The 27,480-nt window shown below is 46.4% G+C and overlaps 1 protein-coding gene across 7 annotated transcripts; it reads left to right on the top strand.

Moving 5' to 3' along the window:
- The first annotated feature begins 10,360 nt into the window (after positions 1-10,360).
- Positions 10,361-26,162, top strand: SIRT4 (sirtuin 4). 7 transcript variants are annotated; one of them, XR_010026279.1, is made up of 5 exons: positions 10,361-10,895; positions 14,780-15,074; positions 15,685-15,872; positions 16,859-17,005; positions 23,146-23,194. XR_010026279.1 is itself a non-coding variant. In XM_063143941.1 (4 exons), the coding sequence occupies exons 1-3, from the start codon at positions 10,387-10,389 to the stop codon at positions 15,835-15,837; spliced, it is 957 nt and encodes a 318-aa protein (XP_063000011.1). In that variant the 5' UTR covers positions 10,361-10,386; the 3' UTR covers positions 15,838-15,872; positions 23,617-24,800. The 7 variants fall into 7 exon arrangements, 4 of the variants coding, with proteins under 4 accessions (XP_063000011.1, XP_063000010.1, XP_063000012.1 ...); XR_010026280.1 differs by lacking the exon at positions 23,146-23,194 and adding an exon at positions 21,507-21,551; XR_010026278.1 differs by lacking the exons at positions 15,685-15,872; positions 16,859-17,005 and adding an exon at positions 24,918-26,162 and having other exon boundaries at positions 23,146-23,724.
- Positions 26,163-27,480: the final 1,318 nt, after the last annotated feature.

Here is a 27,480-nt window from a genome sequence, read left to right as displayed (position 1 = left end):
GGAAATCTTGCAGTTTCAGCATCCCCTTGACCCAGAGCCAGCCCAAACCATTCTACTGCCTGAGGCAAAGGACAAAAATAAATAAATAAGTAAATAAAATGTACAAAAGGTGACTGAATCTGTCAACGCTTGAAACCAGGCTAACTTAGGGGGTGTGGAGTAGGCTGCAAGGCCCACCATTCTTCCCGTGAACACCTTCCCACATCTGCCAACTGGGGCGACTCACTGCCCCACCCTGGCTAATGGTAGGTCTGGCCCTGCATTGAGCCTTTGCCTAAAAACCTCCAGCGAAGGACAGCACACGTCCTCGTCCCATTAGGGCGTTTCTCATAATGAAGAGGTCCTGCATAAGAACATAAAATCCACTCAATACCACACACAGTTTTATACCCAACTCCCCCATGAACTACAATTCCCAGGATTCCCTGGGAAAATGCAATCACTATTAAACCAGTTTTGGTCTGTAGTGTAGATATGCTCTATGTTACCGTTGTCTCTCTTGTCTTCTCCCTTTCCAGTTTTCCATCCCCTCTCATGCTCCTCTCTCTGGCTGCTGCTGCTGCTGCTGCTGCAGCCACCACCACCACTTCCTCCTCCTCCTCCTCCTCCTCCTCCTCACTTCATTCTTCTGAATCACACTCAGCTTCTCCTCCTATGACCAACTGTCTACCCCACCCTCTCTAGAGTCACAGCAGTTCAGCCAATGGAAGCCGGAGAGATGAAGGCAGCCCAGCCAATGTCAATCAGAGGCTCCTCTGAAATGGCCAAGCCCCGTGGTTTTAAAACTATGACCTAGGCAACCGTGGGAGATCCTTAGAAGATGATGGAGATGAACAGAATGGAAATGGCAGACAATGTACCTTGAACAAAAGCCGTCTCCCACAAATACACTTACGCTGCAATCCTATGCATGTGTAGACATATATATATATATTCCTATAAGTCCTATAAATAAGTTTTAGGAGTTTTTACATGTGCATAGGGCAGTTCATAAGCCACAGTGGCTTGTTAACTACCTCCATGCATGCCAGTTGCGTGCTGCCGCGATTTACCCTCACCAGATGTTGCTGCGGTTGTTAACAAGCCCTCCATAACCCATGGCCTGTTCTAGGGTTGCTGGGGTGGGGTGGGGGGTTGTTAATCTCCCAGGCCACCAGGTCTGGACGTCACGACTAGCTGAGCCAGCAGCATGCAACTGGCAGGTGAACATGCCGCCGTGGCTTATTAACTACCCTCATGTCATGCAAATCATATCAGTCTCCCCTTAGAACAGCCTTCTGCAGTCCAAATGTGTTGGACTGCAACTCCCATCATTCCCAGTCAGTACGCGGGTTGGCCATGCTAGCTGGGAATTATAGTGGTTGCAGCCTAACCCATCTGGAGGGCACCACGTTGGGGAAGGCTGCCTTAGAGCGGGGGTGGGGGTGGGGGTGGCAGTAGGTAGAACTCCAGAAGATTTGGATTTCAACTCCCAGAAGCCCCTGCCAGCTCAGCCAATGATGTCGGGCAATGTCAAATAATGTCATTGGGCTAACATTGAGTGCAACAGCATTAGCTTGTGGAAGAAGGCAAGGGGGGGGGGGGGGAGAATCTACACTTTAAAGCACTTTATAACAGTTTTGACAACGGTTGGGGCCCAGGACACACTGCATATACAGGTTTCAAAACATTTTCAAAGCGCTTTAAAAGCAATAGTGTAGATCCCCCCATGGTGAGAAGACAGAGTTTGAAGGCCTACGTGAAGGCTTAGCCTTAGGGTCTGGCATGAAGCATTTCTTAACCCTTATTACGCTCCTGATGACATCATCAACAACAGCACAGCAAGGTTTCCAAACTCAGCACTGGTCTCAAATAAATAAATAAATAAATAAATAAATAGCTGCATTTGCCAAGTTCAAGTCCAAATAGAGTCAAAGGTGGCCCTTTAGTGACTAGTGGAAACCTAACAGCCGCTGCCATGGCCTTCACCCCCTGACCACAACACCACCAAATTTTTTGGTGTGTCAAAATTTAGACTTCTCTTTTGACCAATCAGGAACAGAAGCAAGGAGGGACTTCCTGGCAAAGAGTGGGCAGCAGTGGTGGAAGGATTCAAACACGGGACCACGCCTGACAATTTACCCATTCAACCATGCTGCTTCTAAATGGGAATGCGCTCGTTTTTTCTGACCTGATTGCAAAGGCAATGAAAGTGCCCTCCCCTCAGCACCTCTGATGTTGAAGGATGCAGGGGGAGTGCTCAGCACTTTTCAAAAACTAGGTCATGTTATTTTGGGCTGATGCATGTATAATCATCATCATCATCATCATCATCATCATCTTATACTTTTTAAATCACTTTTTTCCTTACTGACTTCCATCCCACTTTAGCTACTTTGGCCACACTCCAGTCATGTTTTTAGCTGGGCACTACATAATAAATAGCAGGCGAAAGCGCCATTCATTATATCCTGATGGTCCAAGCCCAGCTGAAAGAGAAAGGGCGAGACGATCCAAGCACAACCAAAAGAAGAAATAGAAAGGGGGCTCCCCATTAAAATGCTGGCCTTTTTGTACTGCAGCTGCTACTGGCACCATAGAGCAGGAGAGCTGGCAATTCTTAGCCCAGCAGGAGTGAAAAGCACTGCAGCTTCTGGGAGCTGCAGTCTCTCAAACACCACACAGAGAGCCTGGATTCCAGCACCCCACCGCCCTCTTCAACATTTAAATTTGGGGTTGCACAGCTGTCTCATCAAATGCACAGCCGCAGCTACATAAAAATAGCCGGAATTGCCATAGGGAAAGAAAATCTCCCCATAGAATGTCTCCTCTGCTGAGAACCCGAAGGGAAACATCTTGGCTCCTTTTCACCTCCTCTGCTCTTTTATCTGTCTCCTGGTATCTGCAGCTGGAAGGATTTCTTACCTGTGCAGGGAGAGAAATGAGGCATGCAAGCAGATCATCAGGGGCTTGTTGGACCAACAGCAGCTCTCCTGGGACCGGCCAGCATTGTAGGCAGGAGGCACTGAGTCTTATTTGGAACGTGTGCGACCTGATCGGTTCTCCTGGACGCCTGCAGCCAGGCAGTCCTGTGTCAACTGCATGCAGTACTGATCAAACTTGGCAAGAATTCTTCAGGGCTGCCTTCCTTCCTTCCGGTGCCAGCTGCCTTCCTTCATCGTTGCTGCTCATCTGCAGCCTCCAGACTTCACACTGCAACTGGGTGCTGCTCTGCGAGAAACTTGATGGCACCTGCAAGCAGAAAGCTGGGCTGCCTGAACCACCACCACCCCTTGGTGGCTGAGCAGAAGACGGGGGCCCTTTGCTCCGAGGTTAGCAGCACATAAAAACGCTGGACTCGTGAACTTTCTCCTGCTTAACCACTTCACTGCTGCACGAGAGGTAAGGAGAAATGTACAGTTCAGTATTGCGTCCAGTTCTGGGCAGCACACTTCAAGAAGGACGCAGACAAGCTGGAGGGGGTTCAGAGGAGGGCAACGAGGATGATCAGGGGTCTGGAAACAGAGCCCTATGAGGAGAGACTGAAAGAACTGGGCCAGTTTAGCCTGGAGAAGAGAAGGTTGAGGGGAGACATGATAACAGTCTTCAAATACTTGAAAGGTTTGTCACACAGAGGAGGGCCAGGATCTCTTCTTGATCCTCCCAGAGTGCAGGACACGGAATAATGGGCTCAAGTGACAGGAAGCCAGATTCCGGCTGGACAACAGGAAAAATTTCCTGACTGTAAGAGCAGTATGACAATGGAACCAGTTGCCTAGGAAGGACGTGGGCTCTTCCACCCTAGAGGCCTTCAAGAGGCACCTGGAGAGCCATCTGTCAGGGATGCCTTAAGGTAGATTCCTGCATGGAGCAGGGGGTTGGACTGGATGGCCTTATAGGCCCCTTCCAACTCTACTCTTCTATGATTCTACACATCCATTTGACCAGGAGGAAAGCACAGCAAATGCAGCTGCTGTCTTTTATTTATTTACTTTTATTTAAGTACATTTATATACTGCCCCATAGCCGAAGCTCTCTGGGCAGTCTTCTCACTATCTGGGCACAGCCACAGGTCAGAGCAGGTTAGATGCCCTAACACTCCACCAAAATAAAGTCCTGTGGGGCAGCTGTGTTAATCTGTTGCAGCAAAAGCAACCAAGAGTCTTCCAGCACCATAAAAACAAACAAATCTGTTTATGACACAAGCTTTTGTGGACTGCAATCCACTTCAGCTGCTGACCTAATAAAGTGTTCATCTTTAAGGTACCACAAGACTCTTGGTTGCTTTTCATCAAAATAAATGGAGCCTGTCTTGGGTGGCCACTTACACATTGCCAAAAAAAGAGGATATTCATCACCATGAAAAGAGGACACCGATTTGCTTAAAAATTGCATATGCTAATTGGTATGTATAGATGCAAATTCAAAAATAAGTAAGAACATTTAAGCAGAAATGCAATACATCTCACCAAACTAGGGAATACTGGCACATGGCACAAGGTGACCTGTGTGAGCCTGTCTGCTTATTGTGCTGTTGTGGACTTCTGGCCTCTGCTCTGCTTTCCCTTCTAGTGGTTCTTTTATCTCTAAACCAGCCATGGACTGGAAAGCTCTTCAAATAGAGAAGCCTATTAGACCTGGTTGTCTAAAATCTATAACTGTACCAAAACCAGGTTTTAGGCCTGGTTTTGGCATGGAAACAGCCTTGGTTACCCTGTATGATGACCTATGTCGGGAGAAAGACAGAGGGAGCATGACTCTGTTGATTCTCCTTGATCTCTCAGCAGCTTTCGATACCATTGACTGTGGTATCTTTCTAGAGCGTCTGGCTGAGTTGGGAGTGAAAGGTACTGCATTACAGTGGTTCCGCTCCTAACCTGGCTGGTCAGCTCCAGAAGGTGGTATTGGGGGAACATTGATCGTATGGGGTTCTGCAGGGGTCAGTTTTGTCTCCCATGTTGTTTAACATTTACATGAAACCGTTGGGTGTGGTCATCTGGAGTTTTGGAGTGCGCTGTCATCAGTACACTGATAACACTCAGCTCTACTTCTCCTTTTCATCTTCATCAGGTGAGGCTGTGGATATGCAACAATGGACTGGATGAGGGCTAATAAACTGAAACTCAATCCAGACAAGACTGAGATGCTGTTAGTGACCAGACAGTGGGTGTTCAACCTGTTCTGGATGGGGTTGCACTCCCCCTGAAGGAGCAGGTTCATAGCTTGGGGGTTCTCCTAGAACTGTCTCTGTCACTTGAGGCCCAGGTGGCCTCGGTGGCACAGAGTGCCTTCTACCAGCTGCAGTTGGTGGCCCAGCTACGCCCCTATCTGGACAGGGATAACTTGGCTTCAGTTGTCTATGCTCTGGTGACCTCCAGATTAGATTACTGCAATGCATTCTACGTGGGGCTGCCTTTGAAGACGGTTCGGAAGCTGCAGCTTGTGCAAAATGCAGTGGCCAGATTGAAAACCAGGACCAGAAGATTTGAGCGTATAAGACCCACTCTGGCCCGCTTGCATTGGCTGCCTGTATGTTTCTGAGCCTAATTCAAGGTGCTGGTTTTAACCTATAAAGCCTTACACAGCTTGGGAGCACAATACCTGATGGAATGCCTCGCCCTCTTCCCTCCCCATACACTTTTCCTTGTGTGTCATGTCTTTTTTTTTTTTTTTTAGAATGTAAGCCTGAGGGTAGGGACTGTCTTCTTTATTGATACATTGTAAGCTGCTCCGAGAGCCTTTTGGCTGAGGTGCGGGATAAAAATACTCTAAATAAATAAATAATACCTGATGGAACGCCTCTCCCGACATGAACCTACCCATACACTACACTCAACATCTAAGGTCCTCCTCTGGGTGCCTACCCCAAGGGAAGCTTGGAGAATGGCAACCAGGGAGAGGGCCTTTTCAGTGGTGGCCCCCCGACTGTGGAATGATCTCCCCAGCGAGGTTCACCTGGCGCCAACATTGTTATCTTTTTGGCGCCAGGTCAAGACTTTTCTCTTCTCCCAGGCATTTAACAGAATTTGCTGAGTTTTTTTAACTGACCCCAGGATAGTTGTTTTTAAATGGGTATTGTCTGTTTTTGTTTGTATTTTATGCTTTTTAATTTTATATATTTCTTTTTAATGTTCTGTGTTTTAATCTTTGTAAACCACCCAGAGAGTTTCAGATATGGGGCAGTATATAAATGTAATAAAATAAATAAATAAATAAATAAATAAATAAAATAACCATGTGACCTCAAATTGTTGTTGATTTTAATCTTTTCACAGATTTGATTTGATACTATCAGGCCACTGATATTTTTGATGCTTATGTTGTTACAGATTTTAGGAAACTGGCTTTATTAGGGTTTTTATTACTTGTGTGTTACCATATGTCACTATTAGACCTTGCAATTAAAGATTCTCTAGAGGGGGGCATCCTTTCCTCCGAACTTTACTTTTGGAGACATTAGTTTTCTGAGAGAATATTTCGTGCCTTTTGCTGTTGCTGTTTAATGACCAGAATGCACAGGGTAAGAAGAATTTGCAGCACTGAGCTGTCGATGAGCGTCCTTTCCTGGGGACCACATGTGAGTGGAACTCCAGCGGGGAAAAACAAGCTATAAACGTAGGAATCTTGTCGTAGAGAGAGCCATCAACACATCTGGAGGTCACCGGGGGGGGGGGGATCTACACTACTGCTTTAAAGCGCTTTATAACAGTTTTAACAACTGTTGGGGCCCAGGACACACTGCATATACAGTTTTCAAAACGTTTTCAAAGTGCTTTAAAGCGCTTTAAAAGCAGTAGTGTAGATCCCCCCCAGGTGGGGGAAGGCAGACGTAAAGCATGCGAGCTTGGCCTCCACCAGAAAAATTGTGGCAATAGGGGGATGCCAACTGATGGGGAAAACAAACCGCCCAGTCTGCTCTTGAGCCATTTTGGAATGGCTGGCTCGTCAGGAATCAGCTGAGGAGGGTGTGGAGTAAAACAAGATGCAAACAGCCTTCCCCAGTGGCGTAGTGGTAAAATTTGAAGTCCAGGCACTCGTCATAACAGTCCTTGTAGCCCCCACCCCCAAAGAGCCCAAAAATGCAGACAGGGGTGTTGACCCACATCGGCTTAAAGCTTCATGCCACGTACCTGCTTCTTTCGGATTATCCCCGTAGCGCTAACCTTGTTGTTGTTTTTGCTACCGGGCGACAGCGATCGTTTGCATACCAGGAAGTGAGTTTAAGGGGGGAAATGTAAAAAATCATTTAAAAAATCAATGGATGACCCAATCCAATTCAAATTTGGTATGCTTAAAGCTCTCCCTAATATCTATTACTGTGCCAGTTTTGGTGTCTTTATCTTTAAAGCTTACACGGGTGTAAGCATTTTTTAAAAATCCTGTTCCTGCACCCCAGCGGCAGCTTGGAAGATATGCTCAAAATGTAGGGGCTAAATAGATACCCTGGAGAAGAGGCTGATGCTAGGGAAAGTGGAAGGCAAAAGGAAGAGGGGCCGACCAAGGGCAAGATGGAGGGATGATATTCTGGAGGTGACAGACTTGACCTTGGGGGAGCTGGGGGTGGCGACAGCCAACAGAAAGCTCTGGCGTGGGCTGGTCCATGAAGTCACGAAGAGTCGGAAGCGACTGAACGAATAAACAACAACAAACAACACAATTAAGGCAGGCTGCACTGGAGAACTTCATAATCAAAGCAGAGTATAAGGTGGAAAACTTCTGAGTCCTTTGCATGCAATTCGCAGTGATTGCACAGTGTAACGCTGGTGTGATAAAGCTGGAAGCAGTTGTAGCACTTTTCATGCCCCCTGGGAGCAGGTCTTTTATACAGTTACAGGGGTGGGGGGGGGGGTGGCCTTAATTGCCCAATCAAGACCAAACCAAGACTTGGCGTGACAACAAGGGCAGCTTACCGCCATACCTTGTCGCTGAGAAAATGCATTCCGCTTTCTGCAGGCCTGTAAGGAGGGCTGGGGTGTGGGGCAGCCCTGCTAAATTTTCTCCCCCCCCCCCAATTATTACCCTATTTCTTCGATTCTAAGACGCACTTTTTTCCCCATATAAACATCTCTAAAAATGGGGTGCGTCTTAGAATCGAGGGTGTGTCTTAGGTTTTTTTTTCTGTTGGTGGTACTGAAATTAGTGTGTGTGTTACAATCGATGGAGTCTTACAATCAAAGAAATACGGGTATTTTGTACAAACAAATAATTAAAAACCAGTTTACAGTTTTGTTTTTAAAAGGCTTTCAAACGAAAAGAGCTACTTTTTTGGGCAGCTCCCTCCCCTGGAACTTCTAGGCTGGCTCCTGGCCTGCCCCTCCACCGCCAGCTACTAATGAGAACTCCAGCTATGCTCAGAGGACCCAGGGACTCCAAATGCGTTGGGCTGCAACTCCCATGAACTGGGGATGATCGGAGTGGTAGTCCACGACGCGTGCCAGGCATTAAAGGCTCGAGGGGAAACGTCGCCCAGCGCGCAGCAGGCTTGCTCGGGGGTCAGCCCCACGGACGGGCCACGGGGCAGTTCCACGGGGGGCGCCGCGCCGGCCTCTCTGTGACCTCACAGCGCCCCACGGGCGGCGGCGGCGGCGGCGACAGCGACACGGATCCCTGAGGCGAAGCAAGCTCCCGGGGCACACTAGCACCCAAGGCTGCCAGCTGTTGTGCACCGGGTGGATTGTGGGAGTTGTGGTTTTTATTTCTCCCCCCCTCCGAAGGGAACTGCATTTCCCAGCAGCCCACGCTCTCCGGCTGCAGCGTTTGTGCCTGGAGGTCGATTGCACCCTTCGGCGTGCAGGGAGAGGTGAGTGTGCGGGGATCCCGAGCGTGCAAAGAGGAAAGAGCGAGCGAGGGAGAGAAAAGCTTTGCAAAGCCCCTGCAACCCTCGTGTTCGTCCAGTGTTCGTTTTACTAAGCAAGTTGATCTAGAGATAGATACGTGTATTCCTCCGCTTCTTCTGAAGGTGCCTATGCAACTTCAAGTTTAAAGCGTGTATTCTCACGATCCTTTGGCCTAGAAAAGTCTGGCTCCCCGTCACAAGCTTCACACGTGCAAATAGTGCGTGTACAACGGGTGTATTTAGAGTCCTTTTAAGCAGGGCTATCCGCCCGCCCCTCCACCCCGCCGCCTTTAATAGCTCGAAACCGGAGCAAAATAACTCGAGCTGCAGTGTTACACCCACTTACTTGGGTTTACACCTGAGTAAGCAAGCGCAGGATCGGCCTGTCAGTAGATAGTTTCCCACAATTATTCAGAGCAACCTTCCCACAACGAGGCGCCCTCCCGGTGTGTTGGACTACAACTCCAGGGAAGGCTGATTCAAAGTGAGAATAGCCAGTTCTTTTTCTCTGTCTTAGAATCATAGAATAGTAGAGTTGGAAGGGGCCTATAAGGCCATCCAGTCCAAACCCATGCAGGAATCCACCCTAAAGCATCCCTGACAGATGGCTGTCCAGCTGCCTCTTGAAGGCCTCTAGTGTGGGAGAGCCCACAACCTCCCAAGGTAACTGGTTCCATTGTTGTACTGCTCTAACAGTCAGGAAGTTTTTCCTGATGTCCAGCTGGAATCTGGCTTCCTGTAACTTGAGCCCATTATTCCGTGTCCTGCAGTCTTGTTGCTGGCGAGGCTCCTGTGGCCCTCACAGAGGCATTTCCAGAAATCCCCTGGCATTTTGGGTCTGCCCTCCCTTCCCCTTTAACCATTTAACTCCAGCCCCTTTTCATATTTTGCTAAGACCCCTTTAAAGAGAGCATATAGGGGAGAGAGTATCTCTGAGCAGGCACAGAGTGGTGCTTCCTTGTCATGGAGCATCTGCAGCTTGTCACACACCTGAAATTCAGGAGTGGCATACATGGCAGGAGAGCCTTGGACCCAGTGCCCTGCCTCCCACACAAAAGAAGCCCCGCCTCCACCTCTTTTGACAGCGTTCTGCTTTTTGAAAGTTCAGAGGTTATGGTCACCCTCCTATTCCATTGCTAAACTACTGCGATGTCCTGTTTAGAGTGTCAGGCTAAAAGCAGAGAGACGTGAGTTCAAATCCCGGCCACACCTGTGACTGACCTAGCGCCAGTCATGATCTCTCAGCCTAACCTACCTTGCCGGGTTGTCATGAGGACGAAATGGGTTTGGGAGAACCATGTCCGCTTGCTCTCAGTTCCTTGGAGGACGGAGGGGTGAAAACGGTTACAAGAAAATGATAAACATTATTCTGGTGCTTTGTACGAGACCGCCCCTTGCTTGCTTTGACTGCAGTGCAGGCAGAAATTCAGCAGGTGACTCTTTCCCACCCCGCAATCGCCAGGCGAAGTGCTTGTGACTGCCCCTGCGTCTTTGGGTCCAAATGCCACAGGAGGAGATTTGGACACTGCAGCTGCTGCTGCTGCCCCTTCTCTTCTTCTCTTCTCCCCTAGATGAGCATGGCCTCTGCCCTGAAGGCCTTGCAAGCCTGCTCAGCCGCTGGGCCTGCCTGCTGCGGCTCCCACTCCTCTGCAGCCAAGGCCGCTCGGACGCTGCCCTTTGTCCCGGCCAGCCCTCCCCTGGACCCCGCGGAAGTCCAGAAGCTGCAAGCCTTCGTTTTGCGCTCCCGGAGGCTCTTCGTGATGACCGGGGCGGGGATCTCCACCGAATCCGGCATCCCAGACTACCGCTCCGAAGGCGTGGGCCTTTACGCCCGGACAGACCGGCGGCCCGTCCAGCACGCCGAGTTCCTCCGCAGCGCCATGGCCCGCCAGCGCTACTGGGCCAGGAGCTTCGTGGGCTGGCCTCTCTTCTCGGCCCATCGGCCCAACGTGGCGCACCTGGCGCTGAAGGACTGGGAGGCGCTGGGGAAGCTGCACTGGCTGGTGACCCAGAACGTGGACGCCCTCCACACCAAAGCCAGCAGCCAGCGCCTGATGGAGCTGCACGGCTGCACCCACAGGTCGGGAGGGCCAGGCGGGAAGTCGGGCTGCCGGGAAGGGGGGCAGCTCTGCCTGTGGGGAGGGCCTCCCACCCCACTCCTTGCCACATCTGGCGATATCGCTCAGGAGCCCTGAGAGGAGGCAGTAATTTATTTATTTATTACATTTCTATACCGCCCAATAGCCGGAGCTCTCTGGGCGGTTCACAAAAATTAAAACCATTCAAAGTATAAAACAACAGTATAAAACCATAATATAAAATACAATATAAAAGTTAGAGAAGCAGGCCCACAGGCCCTTCCTTTGCTGTATTCTTTCTCTCACACTCCTGCTTGGGATGCCTTGTAGCAGTGGGGGCTGGGGGCTCCAAAGTCAGTGGGGCAGTGAATCCGCTCCAGGTTCCAGTCAGAACTCTAAAGGAGCTCTCCAAGCACCTTGAGTGGCTCCTTTGGAGTTCTGACTGAAACCCAGAGCGGAGTCACCGCCCCACTGACATCACCGTCACCAGCCTCCACTGCCTGGTAGTCTTTCATGCAGCTCACTAGCTAGGTCCAGACCTGCTTGGCTTCAGTACCCTGCAGCATCAGTGGCCTCAAGTATGTAGAAAGCTGCATCATGTCCAGTTTTGCTTACAGCAACCTTCCCCAACCTGATGCCCTCCAGTTGTGTAGGACTGCAACACCCATCATCCCCATGTTTTGGACTACAACTCCCATAATTTTTTATTGTTGGCCATGTTGCCTGGGGATGCTGGGAGATGTCCAAAACATCTGGAGGGTGCCAGGTTGTGGACAGCTGCTCTACTGGATAGGCAACCTGGTGCTTGCCAGATGTTTTAGACTACAACTCCCTTAAGCCCCAGCTAGCATGGCGAATGATGGGAGTCATGGTCCAAAACATCTGATGGGCACCAGGTTCCCTACTCCTACATGACCCCCCCAAATCCCTTTTGCTGAGAAGAAAGGAGTCAACTGTTTGACCTGCACTGGCCGTCGTCATAATGAAATATTAAAGATAACCAAAACAAATGTGCTTAAAATACACTGTAGGTATTTAATTGAGGGTGGAACCCTATGCATGTTTAGAAAGAGAAAAGGCCCACAACTCCCAGCAAGCCCCAGCCAGCATAGCTGGAAGTTGTAGGCCTTTTCCCTGTCTAAACAAGCATATGATTGTTTAGACAGAGAAAAGGCCTTTAAATCTTGTTGAAATTCTTGTCTTCCCCAACCCCAGCTGCACCTCTGGTTACACTAGAAGCCTAGAACCAGGGTTCCATGTCACCTTCTGCTCAGCTTCAGGGAGGTTCACCAGCCACAACTTTGGGAGGCCATGAAAGACATGGTGATCTTTCCTCTCCTCCAAACACCACCTGGGCTAGCTTGTAGAGCAGGCCTCTGCCTCTGTCTTGCTCCAGATCTGTGCAAAAGCAAGGAAAACCCCGTGGGGGAGTAAAAAATAGCCAAAGGCAAGGGTGGAACCAAGTAATCTTCAACAATAATATTAGTAAAAGTTTTATTAAAGTGCCAGGTGCCTACACATTTCAAACGCAGTTGCATTCTTCCTCAGGGCTTTAACTAAAAACTAAGAAGTCCTTTGTATCATAATATTTACAGTTAGAGGTATTTTACAAGTATCTGTACCTTAAAAATTTTATAATATTTAGTTAGAAAAACTTTAAAACAATATGTATAACAAGACATACAAATTGCAATAAAAAAAGTGTAATACATCATCATTCAGCTAATTGGAGTCTCTATGCAAAATATAACAACCAGGAAAAAATCATCTATGTTACAATAACAAACAACAGTCTTTACTTAAAACATTCATTCATGAAGTTGTTCTGTAGACGCTGCTAGGCTAGCATGATACAGGAAGAAGTGAGATATATAGGGAAAAGAGACCTTGACAACTAGTTGGAAACAGCTGTTTCTTATAACAATGCCGATAGTTTCAAAGACTCATTGAGGCCAGAGGAGCTGATGATCCATCTCCTACCAGGATCAAGTCCACCTGCAGGACATTTTCCGTGTGGACATTGTAAATATTGCAGTCATTCTCTCAAATTAAAGCACTTTGTTAATCCAACAGATAACAGAGAATATCCTTTGAAAGATTTTACCACTTGCAACACAGGATTTGTAGTATATGGCTTAATCTGTCCCTGTAATAAACTATATATTGGCAAAACTACAAGAAGTGTTAAAACCAGGATAGGTGAGCATATTAGCAAGATAAAATGTGGGATAGAAGGAGCGCCATTAGTTCATCATTGGAAAGAGAAATCACATCAATTAAAAGATTTATCATTCTGAGTTATAGAATAAATCTGATAGGATCCTTTTAGAGAGAGAGGCCAGATGGATCATCAGGCTTAATACGATCAGTCCCTCTGGCCTCAATGAGTCTTTGGAACTATCGGCATTGTTATAAGAAACAGCTGTTTCCAACTAGTTGTTAAGGTCTCTTTTCCCTATATATCTCACTTCTTCCTGTATCATGCTAGCCTAGCAGCTTCTGCAGAACAACTTCACGAATGAACGTTGTAAGTAAAGACTGTTGTTTGTTATTGTAACATAGATGATTTTTTCCTGGTTGTTATATTTTGCATAGAGACTCCAATTAGCTGAATGATGATGTATTACACCTTTTTTGATTGCAATGTAAGCCTATGCGGCAGGGTCTTGCTATTTACTGTTTTACTCTGTACAGCACCATGTACATTGATGGTGCTATATTAATAATAATAATAATAATTTGTATGTTTTGTTATACATATTGTTTTAAAGTTTTTCTAACTAGATATTATAAAATTTTAAAGGTACAGATACTTGTAAAATGCCTCTAATTATAAATATTATGATACAAAGGACTTCTTAGTTTTTTAGTTAAAGCCCTGAGGAAGAACGCAACCACGTTTGAAATGTGTAGGCACCTGGCACTTTAATAAAACTTTTACTAATATTATTGTTGAAGATTACTTGGTTCCACCCTTGCCTTTGGCTATTTTTTACTTCCTTGTTCCAGATCTGCCCTGGTAGCCAACGCTGGCATCCATTCAAAGGGCAAGTCTCTCTTTGGGTTGAACTTTGTTTGCTGCACTAATAACAGCCGCCAGACAGACCAGGATGAAGATCAGGTGTTTTTCCAGGTGGTGGAATGTCTTTGCAAGAGGGAGGGAGCAGACAATTGGATAATATTTAAGATTGTGTTGTTTAGTCACTTCGAAGGTTATTAGACTAATCAATTAAAAAAGCATTTAATTGGCTAAAAGGGTGCCACCAATTTATCAAGCAGCAGATGATTAAAAATATATTAGCAACTGTTTTTCGTACAGAAAATATCTATAGAACACACCTTATGGAGACACCATCTTAGAAGATGAGGTCAAAATGTTCTCGGCTGTGACGCAGTGGGCGTCTTCGAAAAACAAACTCTGTGCATCTCAGGACCGCCCATTCATTCACAGATGGAACCGATTTGTCATAAGTGTTTTGATCAATGAATCAACAGAAAACTTCTTTTTGCGGGTGACAGCCCTACAGTGTGATTTTTGACCTGTGAGTTTAGTCACCCATCTGACTGAAGGGAGACTTGAGCTGGGTGGATGTGGGGTGCGGAACTGATGGGGCAGCCTTTGCGATGTTGAGGAAGGGATTCAGCCTCAAAGGACACTAAGAGAAAAGCTTTCACCAACCTGGTTCCTGCCAAATTTCTTGGACAGCAATGCCCATGTCCCCAGCCAGCATGGCCACTGATGACTGGGGAAGATGGGAGTTGCAGTCCCACAGACCTGGAGGGCACCAGGTTGGGAAAGGCCACTAGAGAACTGATCTGCCTGTCCCAGGGGTGTCTGAAAACCACGGAGGGGGCGTGTGTGTTTTTCAAGCTCGTTGTCCTGCAGGGTCTTGTGCCTCAGCTGTGGAGACCAGACGTCCCGTGCTGAACTCCAGGCGCATTTCACGGCCCTGAACCCTACGTGGACAGCCGAGGCTTGTGGGGTGAACCCCGATGGAGATGTCTTCCTGTCAGATGAACAGGTGCGCAGTTTTTGCGTGCCCCCCTGCAGCAAATGTGGCGGCCCCCTCAAGCCGGACGTGACGTTCTTCGGGGACACTGTGAGCAAAGAGAAAGTGGACTTTGTCTACCAACGCCTGGCTGAATCGGACTCCGTCCTCGTGGCGGGGTCTTCGCTGCAGGTACGTGTGAGTTACTGGTGGGCTGTGGGGGCCGCCTGGCACAGCAGAGAGCGCCTGTAGCAAACAATGCGGACTCAGCCTCATGGAGCAGGCAGTTGTTACGGTATTAGCCGGAGTGTTTAGCTTGTGTGATATTTTTTCTTACTGCATTTTGCATATGGTTCTCAGTTATCCTCATAACAATCCTGAGAGGTTGTTACAAACCGATAGAATCTGCATCAAAATGTTGTAGCATATCCCTGCCTTCTAGCAGGACTTTTGAGTTTCTGCCAGCCAGCCAGGGTCCTCCTCCAGGACACTACATGCTGTAAGGGGCTCAAGTCCCTCCTTCTTTCCCACTCCCCATTTTCCCCCTAATTGATAGGCAATATTCTGAGCTTACTGAGCAGACTCAACCCTCATTGGGCTGCTTTCACCTGAGTTACCATGAGAGGGACCGATGGGATTTCTGCAGTGGGAGAGAGAGTGAGAATGCAGGCTGGAGGCTGCCAGTTCATGGCCAAAGTGAGTTTGGAACCCAGGTCTTTCTGGTTCTCTTTGCCACTATACTTCTGCAGCTCTCTATTAAGCCTTCACCAGCTTGACAAACTCTTGGTTTGTGTCCCGCCAGGTGTACTCGGCTTACAAGTTTGCTCTCGCGGCCCGTGACGGGAAGCTGCCGATTGCCATTGTTAATATCGGCCCCACGAGGGCAGACTCCTTTGCATCCTTGAAACTGAATTCCCGTTGCGGGGAACTGCTACCTTTGATCACCCTAAAGTGACCCAAGTGTGCGGCCGGGGAAGCCAGCCGCCAAGGGTAAGTCAAGTGTCCCCTGCCCTGTCAAGGCCCAGCTAAGCCGGACCCTTGATCAGCCAGTTTTGAAGTACAAGGACAGGCAGAAGGAGGCACACGACCCATGGAAAGGGAAGGGCACCGGATGCCGCACAGAAAAAACACATGGCTAATGACTCTCAAAGTGTCAGCACCATCAGGAAAAACATCCTGACTGTTAGAGCAGTACGACAACGGAACCAATGACCTTGGGAGGTGGTGGGCTCTCCCACACGAGAGGCCTTCAAGAGGCAGCTGGACAGCCATCTGTCAGGGATGCTTTGAGGTGGATTCCTGGATTGAGCAGGGTGTTGGACTGGATGGCCTTGTAGGACCCTCCCAACTCTACTATTCTATGATTCTATACTATTCTGCCCAAAGATTTTCGGAAATACAATTTCTTCTTCCAGGGCTTCTAGAAACAGATTTTATATATAAAAAATTATATAAAAATCATTGCTCACATTTTAAAAACCATTAAACATTACAACAAACCACTTTCTATAACCCAACCAACTACACACATACTCAGCTTTAATCTGATGGCTTCACGTTAGGACATCTTCCTGCATATATCTCAAGGGTCACCTACAGTGAGCCACTGTCCTGGCTAGTAAACCAAACTCATATGCAAACACAGGAAGGCTAACAACTTTGGTTTCACAATACCCTGAAAGGGGGGGGGGGGGAAACATTTTTAAATAATTAGTTTTGTCTTGTTTACTTACCTGGGATGGTATTATAATTATATTTATCAATAATAGGAGATATATGATTGGTTGTGTTATGGAAAATGGTTTGTTGTAATCCTTTATATTTTTAAAATGCTTTAAATATGAATAGTGATTTAATATAAATTTTGTTTCTGCTTTTTTTATTTATTACAGGATACAAAATCCAGCCAAGGTGGCTTTGAAGTAACAGATTAAGTACCACAAAACAATATAACTTTTTTTAAAAAAAATCTACAGGATCCTTCCCACGGGGCAGTTGGTGGAAGGGAGCCCAGGGAGCCGGGAGCCCCGGGAGCAGGGGCCGAGTATGATCTTCATCGACCCCCTTCTCTCTCCTGGAATTATTCCCACAGGACAGTTGATGGCAGATGGCCCAGTGAGCAGGTGGGGAGTCCAACATGGCCTGGGGTCTTCTTTGCCCGCCTCTTCCTCTCTCTCCTGGAATCCTCCTTCCCAGTTGAGGGCAGAGGGCCCTGTGGGAGAGGGAAGGTCCCGCTGGGGCTGCCCTGGCGGTCCTCTTTGCCTGCCTCGTTATGGAAGCCCCTGAAGGAAATGCTTGTATTTCTGAAACGCGTTGGGCAGGATGACTAGGCCAGGTGCTTTGAGAATCGCTTCTCCCTTGTTTTTATATGGAGGACCAGAGGCAAGGGGCATGGTCCAAGACGGGCAATGAAAGAGGGTCAAGAAATGCTATGTCGACACCCAAGACCCACATGCAGCACTGTAGGTCTGAAAAGTAAGGCACACGTCCGATAAACAACGTCGGCCCATTTCTGAAAGGGAGCAAGACCAGCGGGGTGAGGTTTTAGTAGTCCGTGAAATGGCTACAGCCCTGATGCTGGATCAGACCAAGGCCCCATCTAGTCCAGTGTTCGGTTCTCATAGTGACCAACCACGAGCAGGACAGGGGAGCAACAGCCACCCTCCCACCCCTGTTCTCGAATGGAAATCTGTTGCTCAGAGTGACAGAATAGCACTAGTCATAGAAAAAACATGGGTTAAACATTTCAGTCCTAGTAGTCCCAGAATGAATATACAAATAACTTTTACTATCAAACATATTATATAATAAATAGCATAAGCTATTATCTTTTCATACAAATATATAGAATCATAGAATAGCAGAGTTGGAAGGGGCCTACAAGGCCATCGAGTCCAATCCCCTGCTCAATGCAGGAATCTACCCTAAAGCATCCCTGACAGATGGTTGTCCAGCTGCCTCTTGAATGCCTCTAGTGTGGGAGAGCCCACAACCTCCCTAGGTAGCTGATTCCACCGTCGCACTGCTCTAACAGTCAGGAAGTTTTTCCTGATGTCCAGCCGGAATCTGGCTTCCTTTAACTTGAGCCCGTTATTCTGTGTCCTGCACTCTGGGAGGATCGAGAAGAGATCCTGGCCCTCCTCTGTGTGACAACCTTTTAAGTATTTGAAGAGTGCTATCATGTCTCCCCTCAATCTTCTCTTCTCCAGGCTAAACATGCCCAGTTCTTTCAGTCTCTCTTCATAGGGCTTTGTTTCTAGACCTCTGATCATCCTGGTTGCCCTCTTCTGAACACGCTCCAGCTTGTCTGCGTCCTTCTTGAATTGTGGAGCCCAGAACAGGATGCAATACTCTAGATGAGGCCTAACCAGGGCCGAATAGAGAGGAGCCAGTACCTCACGTGATTTGGAAGCTATACTTCTATTAATGCAGCCCAAAATAGCATTTGCCTTTCTTGCAGCCATATCGCACTGTTGGCTCATATTCAGCTTGTGATCTACAACAATTCCAAGATCTTTCTCGTTTGTAGTATTGCTGAGCCAAGTGTCCCCCATCTTGTAACTGTGCATTGGTTTCTATTCCCTAAATGTAGAACTTGGCATTTATCCCTATTAAATTTCATTCTGTTGTTTTCAGCCCAGCACTCCAGCCTATCAAGATCACTTTGAAGTTTGTTTCTGTCTTCCAGGGTATTAGCTATCCCACCCAATTTTGTGTCATCTGCAAATTTGAACAGCGTTCCCTGCACCTCCTCGTCCAAATCATTAATAAAAATGTTGAAGAGCACTGGGCCCAGGACTGAGCCCTGCGGCACCCCACTCGTTGCCTCTCCCCAGTTTGAGAAGGTTCCATTGATAAGTACTCTTTGAGTCCGATTCTGTAGCCAACTGTGAATCCACCTAATAGTTGTTCCATCTAGCCCACTTTTAGCTAGTTTGTTAATCAGAATGTCATGTGGTACTTTGTCAAAAGCTTTGCTGAAGTCAAGATATATGACATCCACAGCATTCCCACAGTCCACAAGGGAGGTTATCCTATCAAAAAATGAGATCAAATTAGTCTGACAGGATTTGTTCCTGACAAATCCATGTTGGCTTCTAGTAATCACTGCATTGATTTCAAGGTGTTTACAGATTGATTTCTTTATAATCTGCTCCAGAATTTTCCCAGGGATGGATGTCAGACTGACTGGTCTGTAGTTCCCAGGTTCCTCCTTTTTGCCCTTTTTGAAGATAGGGACAACGTTAGCCCTCCTCCGGCACCTCACCCGTCTTCCATGATTTTGCAAAGATAATAGACAAAGGTTCTGAGAGTTCTTCCGCTAGCTCCTTCATTACTCTTGGATGCAGTTCATCGGGCCCTGGGGATTTGAAGTCATTCAAGGAAATTAGGTGTTCTTTGACCATTTGTTTATCAATCTCAAACTGCAATCCTGCCCCCTCAACTTCTGCTTCACTTTTTCCAGGGGGGTCATAGACCCGCTTTTGGGAGAAGACCGAGGCAAAGTAGGAATTGAGCACTTCAGCCTTTTGTTTGTCGTCTGTTATCAATTTGCCATCCTCATTAAGCAGTTGAACCACCATTTCTTTCCTCTCTCTTTTACTACTCACGTATCTGAAGAAAGCCTATTTATTGCTTTTAGCATCCCTCGCTAATCTCAGCTCATTCACAGCTTTAGCCTTCCTGACGCCATTTCGGCACTTCTGCGCCACTTGTCTGTACTCTTCTTTTGTAGCCTGGCCTTCCTTCCACTTCCTATATGTATCCCTTTTTGTTTTCAGGTCATCAATAAGCTTTTTGTGGAGCCACAATGGTTTCCTCTGTTGTCTTCTATTTTTTCTCCTTGTTGGAATTGTTTGTAACTGTGCCTTTAAAATTTCATTTTTTAGATACTCCCACCCATCCTGCACTCCTTTTCTTTTTAGGCTCCCTTGCCACAGGACCTTACTTATTATAGTTCTGAGTTTATTAAAATCAGCTTTCCTAAAGTCCAGAGTACGTGTATGGCTACGCTCGACTTTTGTCTCCTTCATAATCAAGAATTCAAGTATGATGTGGTCACTTTCCCCCAGAGTTCCCATAACTGCCACTTTATCCACTAAGTCATCCCTATTGGTCAATAACAAGTCAAGGATTGCCGATCCTCTAGTTCCTTCCACCACTTTCTGTAGGAGAAAGTTATCACCCATACATGTCAGGAATTTCTTGGAAGGGCCGCTTTTGGCAGTAATGGTCTCCCAACAGATATCAGGGTAATTGAAGTCCCCCATCACTACTACATCACACTTCCTTGAAACACTGGCAATTTGTTTCTCAAAAGTTTCGTCCTCGTCTTCTCCTTGATTGGGTGGTCGGTAGTAGACTCCGATTATCATATTCTTTTTATTCCTAGCCCCATTTATTTTAATCCAGACGCTCTCGACGGGGCTCCCAATCTCATCCGCCTGTATTTCTGTGCAGGGATAGGTATTTTTAACATATAGTGCAACTCCACCTCCCTTTCTATTTCTTCTGTTCTTTTTGAACAAGTTATATCCTTCAATTGCTATATTCCAGTCATGGGAGTCATCCCACCAAGTTTCAGTTATACCTATCAAGTCGTATTTGCCTTCATGTAATAAGAGTTCAAGTTCATTCTGTTTGTTTCCCATGCTCTGGGCATTAGTATATAGACATTGAAGACCATGTGTTTTATAGTCTGGCTTTGTTCCTACATTGTTGCAGACACTATTTTGGGACTCTGTTGGAGTTGTTCTCTGTACTGTGGTGCATTGGCCTTCATCCATTGTTGCCTCAAAGTTTACGTCTCCCACCCCCGCAAGATTCAGTTTAAAGCCCTCCTGATGAAGTTCTTCATGCTGTGGCCAAACTCATTCTTTCCAGCCCTTGTGAGGTGCAACCCATCCCTTGCCAGCAGTCCATGTTCCAAGTAGCGTAGCCCGTGGTCCCAGAATCCAAAACTCTCATGACGGCACCACCTTTGAAGCCAGTCGTTCATCCGGAGTATTTTTCTTTCCCTTTCTAATCCTCTTCCAAGAACCGGGAGGATGGATGAGAAAACTACCTGGGCCCCAAAGTTCTTCAGTTTCCTTCCCAGAACTTCAAAGTCTGAAATGATTTCTTCATAGCTCTGCTTGGCGACATCATTTGTTCCCACATGGATGAGAAGAAAGGGGTATGTGTCCGTGGGCTTTATGAGCTTCGGTGACCCTTCAGTCACATCTCTAATCTGTGCTCCAAGGAGACAGCACACCTGGCGAGTCCATGGGTCTTCACGACATACTTGGGTTTCAATCCCACGCAGCAGGGAGTCTCCCACAATGACTACTCTTCGCTTCTTCTTGGTTGACCTACCTTCTGTCTCTTGGTCACTGTTGCATGGTGCCTCCTGTACTTCTTCCTCTGCAAACTGTCCTTCAGTCTCATTCTCCAGAAGCTGAAAGCGGTTGCTTAACTGCAATGGCTCCACCGGTGCAGAACGCCCTCTAGTTCCTCCTCTCCTAACTGTCACTCTTTTCCAGGGAGTTTCCTCTTCCTCCAGGCTTTCCTCCCCTCAGCATACTCCACTTCTGCTTCAGCTGGCTGTTGTTCTTCAATCTCATGTGCTTCTCGTTGCTGTTGCAGTTCCACCGTTCGGTCTAAGAACTCCTCGACTTCTCTTATTCCTTGGAGGGTGGACACTCGCTGCACAAGTCCTCTCACTTTTTCTTCCAAAAGTGCCACCAGCTTGCACTTGTTGCAGGTATACGCCATGTTGAGCTCAGGCAGAAACACGAACATTGCACACCCTTTGCAGGTCACCACCTCTAGGGACTCCTTTCCATCCATATTGTCGATTTCTGCTTTGGTTTTTTTCCTTTTTGATTATAGTAGAATTGCCTTTGCTTTGCTGTGGCCTCTCTGAAGGTACACAACTATATGAGGATGTCTTAAGGGAAAGTAATCTTTTGGGGTTTTTTTTGCTTTTGTTTGGTGGTGGGTTTGTGGGTTTTTTTTCTCTTTATGCTTTTCTTTTTTTCCCCCACCTCTTTTTTTAATTTATTTATTTATTTATTATTATTATTATTATTATTATTATTATTATTATTATTATTTAGAGGCCTCCCCCTTGGCCTCCCCTGCCGAACTCCCCCTGTCAAACTCCTGTTTGCTCTTCCTGTTCGCTCGCTCCCTGTTCGCTCGCTCCCTGGGAATCTGGCTTACTTTTCTAGCTCCATATAGACACCATTCCTAAAATGGAAAACAAAATACAATAACATTGTTAACCTATCACTAAGGCAGGTGTTTATAAAGCATAACTCCAAACCATGAAAAATCTCTAACAGAGAAAAGAGGCTCCAGTGTTCATGAATTTCAAAAATAATAATGTTGTCCTTATAAGGTATGAAAAATTATTATTTTGATATATTCCCAAGGAATAAATAAACTCAGTCAGAACTTGAAGCTAGCCAAGTGGTACAGTTGAAACTAAGTTGAGTACTACGAACTGGGCTCAGAAACAAACTGGGAGCCATTCATAGGTGTGAACAGCACATTTCATTGAGGTCTGCTCCTTAAAGGGAAACCGTGCTTCTTCCCACCCCACTGCTGCAGTCATGGCCTTAAGGTCCCCGATTGGAGTGCGGGGGGCAGGAAAGCACACTTCCTAAGGTCTTTGGAAAGTGTGTAAATCCCCCAGGCATGTTAATGGTGGCCACCATTGGCCTGTCTGGGGGAATTGCGCACTTTTCAGAGGCTCTGGAAAAAACTTTCCCATCCTCCTTAAAGGCCCTGATTCGAGCAATTGGGGTGGGTGGTGGGAAAGCAGAGATGGTCCCGGAGACAGTAGGGTGTACCTGGGCACACCCGGCACACCCCGTGTGCACACCCATGGAACCATTTGCAAGATAAAAAAAAACATTCTGCAGCCTGTACAGAACATGTTTGGTTGCCTCCTGTTTAGTCTGATTTTACTGGCTGCGAGGAGAGACAAGGGGCTCCGTGGGGGTTCAGAGCCCTGCTGGAAGGCAGGTTAGCCACCTCTGGTTTCTGAGATTTCAGCAGACGTTGGGCACATGTTTTCAAGCGCATCTTGTGGTCTAGAATCTTGATTTTTAAGAGAGAGAGATGCTCAGCTCAGTTCTTCATCCATTACCATATTCTGTGCTTCCACGTACTTGCAGCATATAACCAGCCCTCCTCTCGGGATGAATCACAGCTTAACTGGATGTAAGTCTTCAGCAGATAGGACCAATTAAGCACCGTCTTGTTCTGTTACCAACAGGTTCCCATGGACACGGGGGCCATTCAGGAAGCTGTTTCAACGACAAAACTAGCGAGAGGCACCACTGCCAGTCTTCTGAGGACAGCAACCTGCCTGCCTCTTCTTCATTCTAACACAGCTTCCAAACTGCTTCCTTCCTATATAAACCTCTTGGGTTCCATCAATGGCCAGTTCTGGTTTTCTGCTCTATTGTTGGTGCAGCGGTTTGCTCATCCAGCATCACAGATGGTTATTCGTTGGTTGAAGATCCCAAGATCTCCCCCAGTTGGGGACAGGCAGATCTTTCGATCTCGGTCTCACCAGGAGTGTCAGGGGTTTTAGGTCAAGTTTGTTTCATCTACCTTGTAAGATAGATAGATAATTTAAATCTGTTGTGGAAGTCATACTTTTTTTCCTTTGCATTTTTCATAATGTATGCATTAATTAAATGCATTTTTGTGTGCATTTTTTAACATACACATTTTTCCCAAGGACATTACATTGCTGAAGGAAAGAACCGGGGTGATTGTAGGGCTGAGATGCCCCGTTGGCTTAAATGGGACTGAAGCTGCGTGTCGCATTGCTGTCTGGAACGGCAGAGTGAGTCGGTTGGTTTTTTCTCTCAACTGGACAGGGGAAGAAAGATATTGGCTGCTGCCCAGACTTTGTATATGTTGTGAATCTACAGGTGCACAGAAAAGCCCTGGAATTTCGGCTTTATTTTAAAAACAAAAACAAAAAAAAAGTTTTCTAACCATTATGGTTGTAGTTTGTTTAATAGCATGTTGACAATTCCTTGTGAAATCTCTAAAGCAAAGTTTTAGGTGTCAGATGGAAGGGGCTGCAGTGCCCCCACCCCTCTGCCCATGCCCAGGATTAGCACAAGCAGAATGAATTTGGCACGATAGTAACAACAGCAGAAATAGGAGAACTGCAAATTCACTTACTTTATACAACTTGCAGAACTGAGGCTTCCTTTTTGCAGAACCTTGATTTCTGTGGATCCTTTTGCTTTTTGGACAGAAGGGGCCAGGACTTAGCCCTGGCGTTTGATTGATTAGAAATAAACATGGATTGGCCATGATGTGTGTGTGTGTGTGCATAGTTCAGGCACGTAGGCTCTGAAAGGGCTGGTGGTGGTGGTGTGATCGTAGCTCAGGGGTAAAGCAGACAATTCCCCTGCCCCAGGGTCAATCCCAGCATCTGTGGGATCTTGAGTATCGGGCTGGAAAAAAGTCTCTCTCCCCCCCACCCCCTGAGAGTAGACAACTCAGCTGGATGGACAATCTGTTCTGGTACCCGATGGCTTCCGATGTGCCTTTCAAGCAGGGACTAAGGCACACCTACAAACTGTACACCTCCTGGCACACAGTAGATGATTGTACTTTCAAGTTTGGGGTGGTTCTTTAAAATTGTTCCTACTTGTGTGACCCACCCTAGGTCATTAGGCTAGGGCAGGATAGAAATGTGACGAATAAAATCGAGTATATTTATTTTATTGTCGTGGAAGAGTCGGTGGGGGAGGAAGTTAGGAAGAGCTTTCTTTTACAAGAATGTGGGTGTCAAATCTACACAGCAAAAGTGCATACTTAGGAATTCTTTATTGATAAGGCAAAACTAGTCTTGGCTAGGTTGTTGTGAGTCTGCACACAGGGCCAGGACCAGACTATTTTGTACCCTAGGCAAGGTGAGCTTCTTGCACACACACACCCAAAAATTGCCAAATTTGATTCAGCTGTTCAAGAAGAGTTTCTGAACTATTATATTTTCCTTATGTTTTTTTCTTAAAACAGCTAATTTGTATAAAACGGTGACCCTTAAAGGGCAGCACTGCGCCCCTCTGAGGTCTGCGCCCTGGGCAGCTGCCTAGGTGGGCTAATGGTAGCGCCGGCCCTGTCTGCACATCTGCTTAAGGATGTAAGAAGCACTTTGCAGGATCAGACCCTGGTCCATGTAGTCCAACTTTCTTGGCAAGAATCCCCACAGCCAGCAGGCAAGTGTCCCTGACCTAGACACACTGGAACAGATCCAGCAGAGACAGTCACCGGAACAGAAGACAAAGCCTTTGAGGACAGGTTGGAGGCGCTGGGTGTGTTTAGCTTCGAGAAATGAAAACCGGGGTGGGGGGGCAGGATAGCCCTCTCCAAATCCCTGGAGGGCTGACACAGAGCAGGGTGCACACAGGCATGTTCTCTGCTGCCCCAGACAGCAGAATGGGCTTAAATGTTCCAGGAGGGCAGATTCTGGCTGAACATTAGGAGAAACCTGACGCTAAGAGCGGTTTGACAAGGAGCCGGGGTGAGGGTGGGTCTCCTCACTGGGAGTCTTCAGACAGACATCTCTTAGATGTCTTGGACTTCAACTCCCAGAAGACCCTGCCAGCATAGCCAATGGTCAGGAATTCTGGGAGGAGGAGTCCAAAACATCTGCAGATCTACTTTTTGCCCACCTCTGGCCCATGGAAGCTACATCAGTTCTATGATACAATGAAATAAATTTTAAAATATACCAGCCTCCACCCCTCAGTAGGCCATCTACCACCCTCCCCTGAACTCCTGCTCACTGCTGGAAATCCCCAGCAGATGTCTCTCCAACCTTTGCTTTATGACCCCTGTTGGGGAGGAGCCCCTCCCCAACCCTGCCAGGTCACTGGTTCCTTGTCGAACTGCCTTTCCCATTTAAAAATGGGCAATAGCGTGATTTTACTCCCCTTCAAAATTCCTGTAAAGGGGCCGTTTATGGTGTTCCCTAACCAGCACATTGCTTTGTGTACAGTTTGAAGGCAGGGGACTTTAGCAGCCGGAGAGACAGGTAGATGCCTTGCCCTTCTGCCTGCTGTGGGGCACCCCCCTCAAGGAAATGGAGTGGACAAACCCCTCCCATAGGGTGCTCAGGGGGGGCACCATGGCAAGGGCCATGCCCAGGGGTCCCAGTGGACGCGGCTTCACTCAGACAGGGGGGGCACAATATGACCGACTCCAACACCTGCGTAATTTTGCTTGAAGTGTTCACTGTATCAAACTGAGGGCTATTCCAACCTGTGCAAAACCAATGTCTGTTTGCTAGTCAAAAATAAAACAATACATAAACATACAATTAAGTTTCCTTTATTAAAAATTTCATTTTTAACAAGCTAAACAATGTACAATGCTCAGTGACACCAGACAACAAAGTACAATTTCTCTTTTTTTTAAATTGCAAATAAGATGTTTAATTTCAGAAATTGAGTTCACCATGTATAAATACACTAAAACCTAGTAAATGCAAAATTAGGCAGAGGTACAGTATTTTAATGAAACTACATCTTTCCTAAAGGTCATAGTCAACTCATGTCCCCCTAAAAAAATTCAATGCACAAAAAATGCAGGGATGAATAATATTTCAAAAATGTGGAATGAGCAAACTGTTTACAATTAAAATACTGACTATTCTTACTTCCATTTGAGACTACAATATCTTATTGGCCTGACAGGCACTGTCAATTATGGGTAATTCTGCTCTATAACATTCTAAGAAGGGCACCAATATATGAGAAATTCAATGAGAATTTATATTTTTACCTTTCAATACACCACATTAAATAACAAACATTAATTGGAACATTTTGAAAACAAATATCCCAAAGAGCTTAGAAATACTCACGCTCTAATCCAGTTACAGTATAAAAGACCTTAATGGGCACCCCGGAATGGCAAGATTATAGGTTACTCTATAACTGGTGTTTCATAATGCTTCTAAATTTAATCTAGTCAAATACTAACTCAATCGCCTGCTTAGTACATACATCGGACTTGAATATTATCATTACCCCTGAAGTACATCAGACCTGCAGTAAAAACCTGCTAAGTAGAAATTCAGTTATAAACAGCTTTCTTTCTTCTGACAGCTACAAAATGATTCTTGCAATTAAAGCAATGTTCAACTAATATACAGTACCAGGTTTATGGTTTTTACATAACTGAATAAAAAAACCCCTACATAATTGAACTGTTTATATGTCAGTCTGTTCAAACTGCTTTGAAACATTTACAATTCTCAGTTAAAATCTATCTACATTTTATAATTGGGACAAAACAAGTCTAATTCTAATATGTGTGGGGTTTTTTTTTTAAAGAAACACTTACGTACGATATCTGGCCTGAAGGACTATAAACAAAGCACATGTAGACATATGGAAAATTGAAAAATAAAACTACATTTGTATGTCATAAATGGCCCCTGCTGGAGCCATTTAACAATCCAAGTTACACAAATACAGTAATTATCCAGTGAGCATCAAGTTTTAGACGGGCAGCTTGTTCACTAGTTTCCATACTGGAAGTATATCAAAGGAAGGGTAACTTTCAAAAATATAAG

Source organism: Elgaria multicarinata, chromosome 18, assembly GCF_023053635.1.
Source record: "Elgaria multicarinata webbii isolate HBS135686 ecotype San Diego chromosome 18, rElgMul1.1.pri, whole genome shotgun sequence".
NCBI classification, from domain to species: Eukaryota; Metazoa; Chordata; class Lepidosauria; order Squamata; family Anguidae; genus Elgaria; species Elgaria multicarinata.
This window is presented reverse-complemented; position numbering and strand designations above follow the sequence as displayed.